General features: G+C 41.7%; 1 protein-coding gene across 6 annotated transcripts in view; it reads right to left on the bottom strand.

Annotated features, from left to right (window-relative positions):
- hyls1 (HYLS1 centriolar and ciliogenesis associated) overlaps nucleotides 1–17,656 on the bottom strand; it is a 20,755-nt gene extending 3,099 nt beyond the window's left edge. The window contains exons 1-9 of one of the 6 annotated variants that reach the window (XM_063055554.1): nucleotides 17,455–17,486; nucleotides 17,071–17,144; nucleotides 16,351–16,452; nucleotides 11,627–11,698; nucleotides 9,009–9,100; nucleotides 8,304–8,551; nucleotides 7,362–7,420; nucleotides 1,053–1,189; nucleotides 640–700 (exon numbers count right to left, since the gene is read on the bottom strand). In XM_063055554.1, coding sequence (XP_062911624.1) covers nucleotides 640–700; nucleotides 1,053–1,189; nucleotides 7,362–7,420; nucleotides 8,304–8,551; nucleotides 9,009–9,100; nucleotides 11,627–11,698; nucleotides 16,351–16,452; nucleotides 17,071–17,144; nucleotides 17,455–17,471 — 862 coding nt within the window. In that variant the 5' untranslated portion in view covers nucleotides 17,472–17,486. Of the gene's footprint in view, nucleotides 1–639; nucleotides 701–1,052; nucleotides 1,190–7,361; nucleotides 7,421–8,303; nucleotides 8,552–9,008; nucleotides 9,101–11,626; nucleotides 11,699–16,350; nucleotides 16,453–17,070; nucleotides 17,145–17,454 lie in introns of all 6 variants that reach the window. The other 5 variants (XM_063055557.1, XM_063055559.1, XM_063055556.1 and 2 more) reach the window with 5 other exon arrangements.

Raw genomic sequence — 17,656 nt, 5'->3', positions numbered from 1 at the left:
AGAAATCCCACTTTTTGTGGCGGACGAAGCAAAAGTGCTCAATGGCAGTATCTCAATCTACTTCAGGTCTCACCGATATACAGCAGGCCACACTGGGAGCACCGGACACAGTGAACGACTCCGAAAGATTTGTAGGTGAAGTATCACCTAACCTGATAGGACTGTTTGGAGCCCTGAATGGTAGTGAGGGAGGAGATGTAGGGGCAGGTGTGGCCTTGTCCTGCTTGCAAGGATAAGTACCAGGAGTGAGATCAGTGGGGAGGGACAAGGGAGACATCTTTTCTTCCCCCAACTTCACTTTCTACAGGGATGTCTTCCTACATGACTAACCCTTTCTCTTTCACCAATCAACTTTCCAGCTCCTTACTTCACCCCCTTCCCCTCTCCCAGTTTCACCTATCACCTGCCATCACGTACTTTTTCCTCCCCTCCCCCACCTTCTTAGTCTGACTCCTTCCTGGTTTTGAAGGCGGCTGGAAACGTCAACTGTGTACTTTTTTTTCCCCATAGATGTTGCCTGACCTGCTGAGTTCCTCCAGCATTTTGTGTGTGTTGCTTTTGAGAATTTGTACTTTGTATAAGATTGAAATGTGCTTAAATTAGAAGCTAATATAGAAAACATAAAATGTAATCACTCACATGACTTTGGTGCATTCGAGAGACAACTGTAGCCTTCACCTCCTATAAGTTTTTGGGTCCACTACAGCAGAAAGAAAAGTGCTTTTTTTTTTAAGTGACAAGGCTTGTTAGTATGGTCTCAGCAAGCCTTGGAAAATTAAGTTCTATCAGCACAAAATTCCTTTACCATACAAGTTTAGTACTAAATATACAAACATTTGTACATCAAGTTAATTGGGGTTTGTCAATACTCCACAATGTCTCTCGCATCTCAAAAGTTATTTTCCAATACTCTTATTTATTTCTATATTGAAAATATTAATGATTAAATGAACATTTATAAAGTACACAAAGAATTTTATCTTGCTCAGCTATTAAATGTACTGACAAATAATGTCCTTTCCCAAAAAAACAAGACACTTCAAGTTATTTACCAGATCTTTTGTGAAGAAGGGCTGGGCAGAATTTGGTCGCCTTCCAAGCACGCTGCTGAATTCTTCACTTTCTGTGTCAGACTCTGCTATATTGCTGAGGGGCTGAAATCTGTTCTGTCCAAATTCACTGCCTGCATCTTTTAAAGAAAGTTCCAGAACAAAAGTTACTTTTGAATTGAATTAATTTTATTACTTACATGAGAAGTAAAAATCTTTACGTTATGCCTCCATCTAAATGTGCAATTCATAGTAATTTGTAATATATGGCCTGGTGGAAGAAGTTGTCCCAGAGCCTGCTGGTCATTTATTTTATACTGCGCGACCGTTTCCCGGATGGCAGCAGCTGAAACAGTTTGTGGTTGGTGTGACTCGGGTCCCCAATGATCCTTCGGGCCCTTTTTACACACCTGTCTTTGTAAATGTCCTGAATAGTGGGAAGTTCAAATCTATAGTTGCACTGGGCTGTCTGCACCACTCTCTGCAGAGTCCTACGACTGAGGGGAAAACAGTTCCCAGACCAGGCAGCGATGCAGCCAATCAGGATGCTCTCAATTATACCCCTGTAGAAAGCTCTTAGGATTTGGGGGCCCAAACCAAACTTCTTCAACCATCTGTTGTGCTTTTTTCACCACACAGCCGGTATGTACAGACCACTCAACCCCAGATCCATTGATCTTAATAGGGATTAGCCTGTCTCCATTCCTCCTATAGTCCACAATCAGCTCCTTTGTTTTTGTGACACTGAGGGAGAGGTTGTTTTCTTGACACCACCGTGTCAGGGTGACGACTTCCTCTCTGTAGGCCGCCTTATTATTTGAGACTAGGCCAATCAATGTACAGTCGGCCCTCCTTATCTGTGAGGGATTGGTTCCGGGACCCCTCGCAGATCCCAAAGAACGCAGATGCTCAAGTCACTTATTCAACCTAGCTCAATGCGGTGGACCTTAGGACCCAGCGGAACCCCGGACCTTATTTAACCTGTCTCAGTGCGGTGGTCATTAGGACCTGGCGGCGGAGCTCTGAATCTGCAGTGTTTCTGTTGACGAAAATAATCACGTTTGTGATTTAAAATAAAGTGGAAATAATAAAGTGATCAGAAAGAGGAGAAACACCATCAGTCATTGGAAAAGTGTTAGGCTACAGTCGGTCAACGACCGGAACAATTTTAAAGGATAAAATGAGAAAGGCCCTGCCCAATTAAAGCAACCATTATTACGCAGCAACGCAGTGGTTTAATTTTGGGGTTTGGGGTTTTCGGTTTTTGATCCTCCACATCAACCCAGCAGGGATGGACAGCGCGCTCAGGAGCGATCTGTCACTGGATCGAACTCGGGAACTTCCGTTCCCGAGCCCGGCGCTGAAACATACGTTTCTTAAGTATTTTATATGCATAGAAAGGTAAAATATATACTATATACTAACACAAACGTTTGACTAACTGATGCTAACTAATACCGGATGTACCTGTTCCGACTTACTTAGTAAGAGAACTTTTGTTTTTTTTTATCCCGATCCACGATAACCTACGCACATCCTCCCGTATACTTTAAATCATCTCTAGATTACTTATAATACCTAATACAATGTAAATGCTATGTATACAGTTGTAATACTGCATTGTTTAGGGAATAATGACAAGAAAAAAAAGTCTACATTTTCGAACGACAAGTGCTGGAAGAGCACTTCCGGGTTTTCTCGATTCGCGGCTGGTTGAATTCGCGCATGCGGAACTCGCAGATAAGGAGGGCTGACTGTAGTATCATCAGCAAATTTAATTAGCCGATTGGAGCTGTGGGTGGCGACACAGTCGGTGGTATACGGAGAGTAAAGGAGGGGAGTTAGGACACAGCCCCGAGGGGCACCTGTGTTGAGGGTCAGAAGGGCAGAGGCAAGGGAGCCCACTCTTGCCACTTGCTGGCATCTGATAGGAAGTCAGGATCTAGCTGCACGAGGCAGCGTGAAGGCTGAGGACTCTGAGCACACTGACTGGCACATGATCAGGGAGACTGCAACCGATGGCGACTACCAGCTTAGAGGAGTACACGGCATCAGTGACTAGCTGCATCAGCAAGTGCATCAATGATGTCACTGTGGCCAAGACCATCACTACACGCTCTAATCAGAAACCATGGATGACCACGGAGGTGCGTGCACTGCTGAGGACCCGTGACTCCACTTTCACAGTAGGCGACAAGGCACCCCTAACAACAGCGAGGGCCAAACTGTCCCGTGCCATCAGAGAGACAAAGCAGCAAACGCCCAGCGGATCCACAGCCACTTCCAGCACAGTGGCGACATACAGTGCAAGTGGAAAGGCATTCAGGACATCACCAACTACAAGACAACACCACCTGCCTATGCTGGTGATGCCTCCTTCCCAGACGCGTTGAACAATTTTGACGCTCATTTTGAGGCGGAAAATGACGTGGCGGCGAGGAAGACCACCCCTCCTCCAAATGACCAGGTGCTGTATCTTACCGTGGCCGATGTGAGGAGAACCCTGTGCAGGGTCAACCCACGGAAGACTGCTGGACCAGACAATATTTCTGGCAGAGTGCTTAGAGGATGTGCAGACCAGCTAGCAGAGATTCTCACTGACATCTTCAATATCTCCCTGAGCAGCATCATCGTTCCTACGTGCTTCAAGGCCGCCACCATCATCCCTGTGCCAAAGAAGTCTTCAGTGTTCTGCCTCAACGACTACCGTCCCGACTATCATCATGAAGTGTTTCGAGAGGCTCGTCATGAGGCACATCAAGACCCTGCTGCCCCCCCGCAGTTCGCATACCATCCCAACCATTCAACAGACGACGCCATTGCCATCACCCTCCACCTGGCCCTAACACACCCGGACAAAAAAGACACATAAGTTCGAATGCTGTTCATAGACTTCAGTTCAGCATTCAACACAATCATACCTCAGAAACTGATTGGAAAGCTGAGCCTACTGGGCCTGAACACCTCCCTCTGCAACTGGATCCTAGACTTCCTGACTGGGAGACCTCAGTCAGTCCGGATCGGAAGCAGCATCTCCAACGCCATCACATTGAGCATGGGGCCCCCCCAGGGCTGTGCGCTCAGTCCACTGCTGTTCACTCTGCTGACCCACGACTGTGCTGCAACACACAGCTCGAACCACATCATCAAGTTCGCCGATGACACGACCGTGGTGGGTCTCATCAGCAAGAACGATGAGTCAGCAGACAGCGAGGAGGTGCAGCAGCTAACGGACTGGTGCACAGCCAACAACCTGTCTCTGAATGTAAACAAAAGAGATGGTTGTTGACTTCAAGAAGACTCAGAGCGACCACTCTCTGCTGAACATCGACGACTCCTCCGTAGAGATCGTTAGGAGCACCAAATTTCTTGGTGTTCACCTGACAGAAAATCTCACCTGGTCCCTCAACACCAGCTCCATAGCAAAGAAAGCCCAACAGCGTCTCTACTTTCTGCGAAGGCTGAGAAAAGTCTATCTCCCACTCCCCATCCTCACCACATTCTACAGAGGTTGTATTGAGAGCATCCTGAGCAGCTGCATCACTGCCTGTTCAGAAATTGCACCATCTCGGATCGCAAGACCCTGCAGCAGATAGTCAGGTCAGCTGAGGTCATCATCGGGGTAAATGCCATTACAGACATTTATACCACATGCTGCATCCGTAAAGCAAACAGCATTATGAAGGACCCCACGCACCTCTCATACAAACTGTTCTCCCTCCTGCCATCTGGCAAAAGGCACCGAAGCATTCGGGCTCTCACGACCAGACTATGTAACAGTTTCTTCCCCCAAGCCATCAGACTCCTCAATACCCAGAACCTGGACTGACACCAACCTACTGCCCTCTACTGTACCTATTGTCTTATTAATTATTTATTATAATGCCTGTACTGTTTTGTGCACTTTATGCAGTCCTGGGTAGGTCTGTAGTCTAGTGTAGTTTTCGTGTTGTTTTTACATAGTTCAGTGTAGTTTTTGTATTGTTTCATGTAGCACCATGGTCCTGAAAAACACCTCGTTCTTACTGTGTACTGTACCAGCAGTTATAGTCGAAATGACAATAAGAAGTGACGACTTGACTTCTTGTCGAGCCTTGAGGGAATTATGGTGTTAAATGCTGAGCTGTCGTCCAAGGGCATTCTCACATAAGCATCCTTCTCCAGATATGTAAGGACAGTGTGTAGAGCTGTGGCTATTGCGTCATCTGTCAATCGGTTGTGTTGGTATGTCATGTTTATATTAAAAACAATGCAAAAGTTCTCCAATATTTTCATAACAGGATTATAACTGACTGTGAGCAATAGTGAAGAACTCAAATTCCTCATGTACCTGAAAGATCAACAGATGGAGATTATCTTTCCCAAAGAACCACCAAATTTTGCCTTTTCACTCTTAAGTGTTTAAATCCAGGCTGTTCTCAACAGAACTGTTTCATGAATTAATGCTTTGCCTTACATATGTATCTATTGCAAATTATTTGATATGAGACTAAATACTGATGATCATGTTTTGTGGCTACTAGAATAGTAGATAATAAGGCAGATTCTTTTTAAACTTCACATGTCTACAATATCTCATTCTCCTAAAGGTTGCATATTTCACCACTTATGGCTATTTATCTGGAGATTGGAGCAGAGGCATGAGGAGTGGGTTGTGTGCAGAGATGTTTTTGTCTAAATGTCTGTGTGACCAAACAATTCCTTCTGTTATTAATAGACAAGCACAATGAACACCTAGCACAAGACGCCCCTCATCTTGGACAAAAAACTGATAAAAACAAATCTGGCCATGAGGTTTGAATGGCTCCAAGTGTAGTATCCAAATGAGGTGACTTCAGCTAGGCAACAGGTTTCAAACCTGTGACTGATTGCAATGCAATGATCTTCTCTTACATTTTTAAACTTTTAAACACAAGGCATTTATCATTCTAAAGATTACCAAGGAGCTTGTAACTCATTTCAAAGTTAATCCCAAATTAAGGATACGTACAACAAAACATCAAATCTCCTCTAAATAAACAATGATTGTCTGTTTCCAGAAGGCAGTTTGAAAACTGATTCACACTTATTGGGAATAAAATCCTGACCAAAGCGATAGTAGTGGACATATTTTTAATGCTATTCAGGACAAGCATGAGCATCTGGTTAAAAGAACTGATTGAAGTATAGCTGGTCTGATCCTGTGAAGTTATACTGTTTTGACTCAAAATATCTACCTCATGTCAAAAGAAACCCATTCCTTTTAATATCTCACGTACATTTATCATTTCAGAACATAGACCGGTACAGCATATGAAAAGGTTATTGAATTAGTAATCAAATGGCCAACTAAACTGATCTCTTCTGCCTACACAATGTCGATATCCTTCCATTTTCCTCACATTCATGTGCCTATGTAAAAGTCCCTCACGTATCAGCCTCTACCACCAGCACATTCCAGTAACCCACCACGCTCTGTAAAAAAATTTGCCCCTCTCACCTTAATGCATGCCCTCTGGTATTAGACATTCCAACCCCTGGAGAGAGATGCTGTTTACTCTATACCTCTCATAATCATACAAACCTCCATCAGATATCCCCTCAGCTTCCACTTTTCTAGACAATGTGACCAAAGTTTGTCCAACTTCTCGTTTAAGCACATGCCCTCTAATCCAGGCAGCATCCTTGTAACCCTCTTCTGCACCCTCTCCATGCCTTGACATCATTCCTAATAATAAAGCAACCAGAACTGTTTGCAATACTCCAGATGTAACATAACTACAGTTCTATAAAGCTGCAACATAACTTCCTGACTTTTGAAGTTAATGCCTCAACTAATAAAGGCAAGCATGCCACATGCCTTTTTAACCACCCTATCAACCTGTGTAGCCACTTTCAGGGAGCTACTGTATGAACTTGGACTCCAAGATTCCTTTGCTCACCAACACTGTAAAGATAACACAAATTGTTCTATCTTCTTGGCTCAGTTCTATAGTCCAAAACAAATATTATTTTTATTATCATTGCTCTTGTATTGATTTATATACCATTATTCTATTAACAATTAGACACTCAGTTTATTTTTTTAGTGGACACCAAGCAACACATTCAGCAGATGGAGAGGCTTAGTAGCTCTTTCACAAGGAAAATAACAGCGTAAGAGGCTTACAAGATGATTTGAATGACTGAATTACTATAGATCCAAGACTTGAATGACAAGCATACAGTATCTTATTTTGTGCAATCTGCCTAATAGATTAACCTGCACTATAATAATGAGAAAGGATATGTGTTCACCAAGGAGAGAGAATGCAACCAGCTCATGGCACTTACCAGACTCTGTTTCAGTGATTGTCGACTCATCATAAACATGAAACTGTCCATTCTTCTTCCTGCAATGAATTGTATGAATAGATACAGCAATGAGTTTTCTAAGTACTCAACAGAAGTAATTTCATCTAATTCATGCAAATGCAAACTGAAACTCATATACAAAAATGAGAAAATGATCAGTTTCCATATTTACATACCATTTCCTTTATGAGCAAAATTCCTCACCCTATTCTTACATTTTACAGATTTTTTTTGAGGATGGGGAGGGGAAAGGAGACAAAGAGAGAAAAAAGCCAAAACTATTTAAATAATCCAGAAATGGTACTTATAACGTGAAATTATGTATAATGCACAGCAAAAATTGTTTCCCTTTTTATCAAAAAGTAGTTGCCAAAATGTGTATATTGAGAGATGTATGTAAGGCTGGCATTAATCGAAATATGTACCCAATTGCAATGTTTAGTTACTTTATGGAACCGTATATATAAATAGCCAGAGAACTACACAAATCTAGAATTGTGTTAATACTTAATACATCTTCAAGAGATTTCTTCGATGAAGAAATTGATTAATTCATTTAATATACTGCTTACAGAAACAAAATCATGAAAATTTCTACATTTGCAGAACAACAGTACAATTAGGAAGGTTCCAAGAACATTTTAACTATGGAAGCGATATATAGCAATTTTTTAATTTGGATATTCACAAAGAATTTTGCAGTTTCTTAAGTTTTATAAGCGTTAACTTTGTAAATTATTTAAATTCTGATTATTTCAGTGCTTCAATTTAGTTGGAAAATGTTGTTGAAAATTGTGAATCCAATGGTATGAAAATTTAAATGTCAGTTAAATATAAGAAATTTAAATACAGATCAATAAATCTTTCTGTTTTCACAAAATCTTTAATCACCAACAAAAATTTAATTGTCAGCTTACATACCGCAATACTTTTCTCTTAATATTAGGTCTTCTGTTGCTTTCAGGGAGTGTTTCAGGGCTGCTTGTCCTGCTGTTCTCAGATTGCATCTGACTGCTGTTACTCTCCTGATCTGGGCTTTTCTGAATAATTAACTTAGATGGTGCTGATGTGCTTCTGCACAGATTCGGGGCAACTGTATACCGGCTGTATGAGTCGCTCTGATGAAATTTTGAAGGGTAACCATGGAAAATATCCCTTTTATATGAAAGCTACAAGCATTAGAGAAGAAGATACAAATTTAAAAATATAACTTATGCATAACTGCATCATAAGCAAGTCACTGTACTCAGGTTCTATGGATTAATTCAGATCTCAAGACATAATCTCAACAAGCTGGTGCATTTAGACAGTATTAACATATAGTGTATATCTGGCGAAGTAGGCCATTTGGTCCCTTGACCGTACTCTGCTATTTAACAAGTTCACGGCTGACCTGACTGCAATTTCAAATCGTCTAATTTGAAAATATTCAAGGAACCTGTTTTCATTGCCCTTTGATGGAATTCAAAAGACATTTTACTTCATCTCTCTTAAATGGACAACTCTTTCTCCCCGAAAGACATCCCAAAGTATATTACAATTTTATATTCAGTTTGCTGATTTTAACAAAATTAAATCTATGTTCTCTCTCCTGTTCTTTTTCGCAGAAAGCAATATTCTACTCACCAGATTCTCTTTTTCAGAGCTGAAATCTTGTTGCGATGTACACTGGGTGGCTAAAATGGGCTGTTCCAAGGAACTATTTCTCATCTGTGAAACTTGATAAGAAGTTACCACATCAACTTTCCAAAATAAAAAAAAAGCAGCATCCTTTCTTCTGCATATCTTTACCACTTAGTAAATTTAAATACATTAAATTATTACATATTCTGTCATTAAATACAAAATGGAACATTTTCTGTTAGGGATGAAATCCTGCAGCCATATAACAAAAACTTAAATACAAGGGACATCAAAATTTACAAGTAAATTGGTTTGATTAATTAAATCTTTGCTTCAGAGTTTTTTCTCGGGCAACTTTATCATATTTTAGAATGCTATCAGGAATGATTTAAACACTATTGTGTATTAATATAAAAACACTTTTTTGAAATTGATGTGAAATTGGCCAAGAAACACTGGATGTGCATGAACATTCCAGATTTTGAGGAAAGCATGATGAAACAACAGTTCTCCTATAGCAACTGCTCTTTTCACACATATGCACACAAATGTCACTCACATTGTCCTGCTTCCATTCAGGGTTTCTTATGAGGAATCTTTAAATTGAAATGGGTGCAAACAGCTTAATCCCATTCACTTCATTAAAAGTAATGACAATAATTAATGCCTTACTAAATGTATTATTTTTAATTAAGCATTTTCAATATAAATTATTGAATTAATTAAAATAAAATGTTTGAAATGCACAGCAAGTCAAGCAACATCCATGGAAAGAGAAGCAGAGTAATGTTACAGATCAAAGGCCCCTAATCAAATATCGCTGTGATGATTGTACATTCTAGTATCAATTGTTTGGCTTATAAAAAGTATTTAAATCTAGCCGGTTTCCTGGTAAGCAATTTATATTATAAAGAGGAGACACAAGGGACTATAGATATTGGTTTTAAAAAAGTGAGCTGCTGGAGGAATTCAGCATCTAGAAAGGAAAATGGACAGTTGACATTTTGGATAGAAATGCTTAGCTGGACTGAAAGAAGGGTGATTCGTAGTATAAAGATGTGAGGGGAGGGGGAGGAAAGAACTGGTCAACAATAAATGGATCCAGGTGAGGAGGGATTGACTGATAGATGGAGTTAGGTTGGGGAGATACAGACGGAAATTACAAGATGCTGACAGGTGACTGATGGAGGCAGCAAAGGGCTACAGATGATAAAACCTGACAAGAAAAGGTGATGAAGAGAAATTAAACACGGAGGTTTTCTTATCCGCCTTACAAACTTGCATGGCAACTACGAGGGAATCTAAGGAGTTGGAGCACAAGATCCCTCTGTTCCTCCACACTGTTAAGGATCTTGCCATTGATTTTGTACTCTACCTTAAAGTTCAACTTTCCTAAGTGTATCACTTCACTCTTCTAGATTAATCGCCATCTGCCACTTCTTAGTACCGCTCTGCATCCTATCAATGCCCTGTTGCAACCTACATCAACCTTCTACACTATCCATAACTCCACCAACTTCTGTGTCATCTGCAAACTTACTAAGCCATGCTTCCACTTCCTCATCCAAGTCATTTATAAAAATCACAAAGAGCAGGGGTCCCCATGGAACAATGTAAGTCAAGGATCTTCATGCAGAAATATTCCATATACTACCACACTCTGCCTTCTGTGGACAAGCCAATGCCAAATCCACACAGCCAAGTTTCTCTGGATCCCATGCCCCCCGAATTTCTGAGTAAGCCTGCCATGTCAAATGCCTTACTAAAATCCACATTCACCACTCTACCATCAACCTCTTTAGTCACTTCCTTGAAAAAGTCAATCAGGCCAGCGAGGCATGACCTGCTCCTCACAAAGCCACGTTCACTATCTCTAACCAGACTATGCTTCTTCAAATGCCTTTAAATCCTGTCTTTAAAAATTCTCTCCAATAGTTTGCCCATTATTGATGTGATCAGGAGAGAGAAAAGGACTCATGAAATGACAGCAGTGGTACTATGGTGCACTAGTACAACGCTGTCTCAATCTTTATCTTAGGTGCATTTGTGCACAGTTTGCACATTCCCCCTGTAACTATATGGTATCCTTTGGCTCCTCAGCTTCCTCCCAAATCTCCACAATGTGTGGGGTTGGAAAGATAACCAGCACTACAAATTGCCCCTAGTAGATAGCTGAGTAATAAAATGTGGATACAGTTGATGAGAATGAGGCCCAAACAAAAATAGGATGCATGTAGCATAAATGTGCAACTGATTTTATCAGTGTTGAAGAACAGGTTTCCACATTGTATATCTCCATGACTAAGTAGTGTTACAATCTGCAGAATTCTAACTCCCACTCCCTTCAAATTATGGAATAACATACTTACTAATATTTTAATAATTCCTATAATTGTAATACCTATCCAAAGCAAGGAATGTTGATGGCTCATAGAAGTCCTTCCAACTTTTGATACTCTCAAACACAAAATTAAATCTATATTTAAATACAAGTTGAGAAGAATTTTTCACTATTTACTTTTTACTTACTTTATCTCAATTTGATTGACAAATAACTTTTTAAAAATCAAAAATAGAGATAAATTATGATTTCAACAAAGTGAATTATGGCTTTACTTTACCACATGATTCTGAACTGGCATTACTGGAGCCTTGAGACTTTGAATACTCATGTTTGATCAGTTCTTCCAGATCTGAGGAAATGAAACAGCAATAACACATTTAACTGTGGCAACAAATCTTGCTTGAAGCATGACACCAGATCATTATTAATCTGAACTATTAGTTATTACAAGTTGACCACCGATTTTCTGGCACCCTCAGTTCCAGAGCCTTGCCGGATTAAGGTTTTTGCCAGGTTAAACGAGGTCACACAATAATAATGGCAAAAATGGACTGTAGAAGCTTAAAAAGGATTATTAATTAAATGTAAATTTATTAATTACTGTGCTTACAAAGAATGTTGTTTCTCAGTTATCTTTTTAAACATTTCATCCAGGTGAAGTTGTTTCATGTGTTTTGATCTCTCCCTGTCTGTTTCTCTAACCCTCCTTATATCACCAAAGAGAAAAAAAAATACCATTCTGTGTAAACAGTATTCGCTAAAGCAAATGAGCATTAGAAAAACTATGAAAGTTGGTAAGAACACTGAGCATGATCGGGTGATGATTAAATGGTTGACAAACCAATCCCATACAAGTTACCCAGATTATGCACAGAAACACCTTGGTCCAGATTGTTCAACATTTCAACCTTCTCTTGGATCGATATGGACCAATGTTTACATTTGACACGACCACTGGTACTTGCAGTTACCTTAAAAGCCATAGGTAGCATTAAATTTAAGTAAAATAAGCAAAAATTAAGCACAAAATATTGGGGCTACCACCAAGTGCAATGTAAGTAATAAAAATAGCATGCTTTTGTCAAAGTGAGTCTTGTCACAGATGGTGCTGCGTGCCATAAGACCACAAGACTGTAAGACATAGGAGCAGAATAAGGCCATCTGGCCCATTGAGTCTGCCCCGCCATTCACTCATGGCTGATCCTTTTTTTCTATCTCCTCCTCAACCCCATTCCCAGCCTTCTCCCTGTAACTTTTGATGCCATGTCCAGTCAAGAACCTATCAATCTCTGCTGTAAATACACCCAACGACCTGGCCTCCACAGCTGCACGTGGCAACAAATTCCATAAATTCATATCCCTTTGGCTCACGAAATTTCTCCGCATCTGTTTCAAAAGTACGCCCCTCTATCCTGAGCCCTCTTGTCCTAGAATTTCGCACCATGGGAAACATCCTTTCCATATCTACTGTGTCTAGGCCTTTCAACATTCGAAAGGTTTCAGTGAGATTCCCCCTCATCCTTCTGAATTCCAGCGACTACACACCCAGCGCCATCAGAAATTCCTCATATAACCCTTTCATTCCTGGAATTATCCTTGTGAACCTCCCCTGGACTCTCTCCAATGCCAGTACATCTTTTCTAAGATGAGGAGCCCATTGATTTGTGGCTTGACCACAGAAGGCAAAGAGTGGTTATAGACTGGTCATATTATGCATGGAGGTCGGTGACCAGTAAGTTTGCTGATGACACAAATGTTGGGGGTGTTATGGATATTGTGGATGGCTGTCAGAGGTTACAACGGGACATCAATAGGATGCAAAACAGGGATGAGAAATGGCAGATGGAGTTCAACCCAGATAAGTGTGAAGTAGTTCATCTTGGTATGTCAAATATGATGGCGGAATATAGTATTAATGGTAAGACGCTTGGCAGTGTGAAGGATCAGAGGGACCTTGGGGTCCGAGTCCATTGGACACTCAAAGCTGCTGCGCAGGTTGACTCTGTGGTTAAGAATGCATATGGTGCATTGGCCTTCATCAATCGTGGGATTGAGTTTAGGAGCAGGGAGGTAATGTTGCAGCGATATAGGACCCTGGTCAGACCCCACTTAGAGTACTGTGCTCAGTTCTGGTTGCCTCACTACAGGAAAGATGTGGAAACCATGCAGAGAAGATTTACAAAGACGTTGCCTGGATTGGGCAGCATGCCTTATGAGAATAGGTTGAGTGAACTCAGCCTTTTCTCCTTGGAGCGACGGAGGATGAGAGGTGACTGATAGAGGTGTACAAGATAATGAGAGGCATTGATCGTGTGGATAGTCAGAGGCTTTTTCTCAGGGCTGAAACGGCTAGCACAAGAGGGCACAGTTTTAAGGTGCTTGGAAGTAGGTACAGAGGAGATGTCAGGGGCAAGTTTTTTTATGCAGAGAGTAATGAGTGTGTGGAATAGGCTGCCAGTTATCGTAGTGGAGGCGGATACGACAGGGTCTTCTAAGAGACTCCTGGATAGGTACATGGAGCTTAGAAAAATAGAGGGCTATGGGTAACCCTAGGTAATTTCTCAGGTAAGGACATGTTCGGCACAGCATTATGGGCTGAAGGGGCTAAATTGTGCTGCAGGTTTTCTATGTTTCTATAAAACTATTCACAATACTCAAGGTGAAGCCTCACCAGCACCTCATAAAGCCTCAGTATCACATTCTTGCTCTTGTATTCTAGACCTCTTGAAATGACTGATAACATGGCATTTGTCTTCCTCACCAACTCTACCAGCAAGTAGGATGTTCCGCACAAGGCCTCCCAAGTTCCTTTGCACCTCAAATTTTTGGATTTTCTCCCCGTTTAGAAAATAGTCCGCACATTTATTTTTACTATCAAAGTGCATGAACATACATTTTCCAACATTGTACTTCATTTGCCACTTTCTTGCCTATTCTCCTAATCTGTCAAAGTCCTTCTGCATCCTGCCTGTTTCCTCAATACTACCTGCCTGGAAAGCAGGGGTGGGGGGGTGGAAAGATGTGCTTAGTGGTGGGATCCCGTAGGAGGTGGCAGAAATTACGGAGTATTATATGTTGGACCCGGAAGCTGGTGGGGTGGTAGGTGAGTACCAAGGGAACCCTATTCCTAGTGGGGTGGTGGGAGGATGGGGTGAGAGCAGATGTGCATGAAATGGGAGAAATGCGTTTGAGAGCAGAGTTAATGGTGGAGGAAGGGAAGCCCCTTTCTTTAAAAAAAGGACATCTCCTTCGTCCTGGGATGAAGCCTACGGACTCTCACAGCTATCTGGACTATTCTTCTTCTCACCCTGTCTCTTGCAAAAATGTCATCCCCTTCTCGCAATTCCTCTGTCTCCGCCGCATCTGCTCTCAGCATGAGGCTTTTCATTCCAGGACTAAGGAGATGTCCATCAACTCTGCTCTCAAGTGTATCTCTCCCATTTCATGCACATCTGCTCCACAACTTCTGCCACCTCCAATGGGATCCCATCACTAAGCACATCTTTCCCTCCCCCCCCACCGACTTTCTGCAGGGATCGCTCCCTACACGACTCCCTTGTCCACTCGTCCCTCCCATCCCTCACAGCACCTATCCTTGTAAACGGAACAAGTGCTACACATGCCCTTACACTTCCTCCCTCACTACCATTCAGGGCCCCAGACAGTCCTTCCAGGTGAGGCGACACTTCACTTGTGAGTCGGCTGGGGGGATATACTGCATCCAGTGCTCCCGATGCAGCCTTCTATATATTGGCGAGACCCGACACAGACTGGGAGACTGTTTCGCTAAACACCTACGCACTGTCCGCCAGAGAAAGCAGGATCTCCCAGTGGCCACACATTTTAATTCCATGTCCCATTCCCAATCTGATATGTCTATCCACTGCCTCCTCTACTGTGAAGATGAAGCCACACTCAGGTTGGAGGAACAACACCTTATATTCCGTCTGGGTAGCCTCCAACCTGATGGCATGAACATTGACTTCTCTAACTTACGTTAATGCCCCACCTCCCCCTCGTACCCCATCCCGTCCCATGATGCTCTCATATTCCTTTTGCCAATCACCTGTCCAGCTCTTGGCGCCATCCCTCCCTCTCCTGTCTTCTCCTATCATTTCAGATCTCCCCCTCCCACTTTCAAATCTCTTACTAGCTCTTCTTTCAGTTAGTCCTGACAAAGGGTCTCAGCCTGAAACGACAACTGTACCTCTTCCTAGAGATGCTGCCTGGCAAACTACATCTCGTAATTTCATCCAAATTAAAAGAGGCACTGAACCATCAGTTTCTTGAAAATTGGTGGTCAACCTGTACTACCATATCTTATTAGCCTTTAGCTAGTTGGTGGCAGAGTGGCATACACACCAGACTTTGAGGCAAGTGGTCCCAGGGTCAAATTCGGCAGCTTTCCATTAGCACTGGGTTGAGCATTGAGCTAGCAACTTGGCCTTGTAAAAATGTCAAAAATGCTGAAGAAATGGCAAGGTTGCCACCCAATGTGAAACAAGGTACAGGAAGACAACAATCAACCTTAATAGCCTTATTTTACCTTAAAGAAAGATATTCCAAAATTTGGTGGAGGAGAAAAGCTACGAATATTAATCATAGCTGGCACTGAACTTAATGGAGCTCTTCAGTAACTTAATAGTTCACAATAGCTGTTATAGTATAACAAGCACATTCTCACAAGAGGTACTGCATTGTGCTTGATCTTAGAATCAGTCAACAGCACCTCATATTCCACTTACCTAACCTTCTGCAGTCAGGTTTTAAGCTGAATTTTAAACACCAACACAAATGATCCATGCAGACTTGGAATGACAACTTCTACAAGATCATATAATCTGCAATATTCCACTAATTATCTCCTTATTCAGGGTAGAATTAAAATTAGAGACCATCTCTAATTCACCCAATGGTGAATTTCTAAGGGTGTAAAAAGATTACTCATGGGAACAAAGTTATTGTGTACAACTACTGTTCAGTGTAATATAACTAAATTACCTTTCCTGAACTCTCGAAGTTGATGTTGTGGGACATTGTGATAGCCCAACAAATTCAACTGCTCTTGAATATCTTGATCAGTGAAGTTAAGTGCAGCCATTACTGAAGAAGAAACAAATAAGTTTTGACTTATTAGTTTTAGTACTTTCAGAATTAGAATTCCTATCACTGCCACATGTAGTGAAATTTGTTTTGTGGCAGCAGTACTTTGCAACACCTAATAAAAATACTATAAATTACAGTGTATATATACTGTATATAAAAAAGAATTAAAATTAGAGACCCATCTCTAATTCACCCAATGGTGAATTTCTAAGGGTATAGAGTACTCACGGGAATAAACAACTACTGCTCAATGTTATGTGACCTGGAGGATCAGAGGATTGGGGCAAAGTCAACTTCCTGAATAAATTTTAATTAAAACAAGAAACAGTGGAAACATCTGAAGAAAGAAACAGGGGTAACAGATGACGATGATGTAGTATTTACATTAGTAATCGTGCATAAATACCACTGATTAAATTTCTGGCAGCCGCTTGAGCTGCAGCAAATCCATCCCTTCTTTTAAATTGTTTAAATTATTTTTAAAAGCGTTGATTGCATCAAATACCCAATTCAATTCATTTCCATAAAGTGATGGAATGTTGTACATTACGGCTTAAAAATCCTTCAGACGCCCCAATACATCTGTTTAAAATATTCATAATGCAAGTTTCATACTTAGAGCAACAAAACTTTGATGTCTCGTGACTTTGTTTGGATAGCCGCCAGTGCTGATTGTGGACATCAAGATTCTAAATCATACAAGAGTTTAGTTTTAGCATTCACTGATCATGTCCCGAAGACCGGTTTCGGCCCGAAACGTCGACTGTTTATTCATTTCCATTGATACTTCCTGATCCATTGAGTTCCTCCAGCACTTTGTGCGTGTTGCTTCGGTTTCCAGCATCTGCAGACTTTCTAGTGATTATATTTTAATCGCTTTACTAAGTACATAACACTATCACCAACTCGCCTCCGCGCCCACCATCCCAACACGACCCTACATAGCCACTTCGACCGCCCACCCTTAATTATAAGCACCACCATTCCTCTCTCACCCACCCCATCAGTACCGTCATCGACCATTCCGGTTCTACGATGTCACCCAAACCCCCGGCGCGGTGACCGGGCCACCGTCCGCTCACCCACCGACTCCCGCAGATTGCCCGCGGCTTTCCCTTCCCCACAAGACCCACTGGCGGCGCGGGCCCAGCCGCGGGAAGGCACCGACCGTTCAAACGCCGACCGTTGAAACGAACCCGAC

Source organism: Mobula hypostoma, chromosome 8 (assembly GCF_963921235.1).
Source record: "Mobula hypostoma chromosome 8, sMobHyp1.1, whole genome shotgun sequence".
Lineage (NCBI taxonomy): Eukaryota > Metazoa > Chordata > Chondrichthyes > Myliobatiformes > Myliobatidae > Mobula > Mobula hypostoma.
This window is presented reverse-complemented; position numbering and strand designations above follow the sequence as displayed.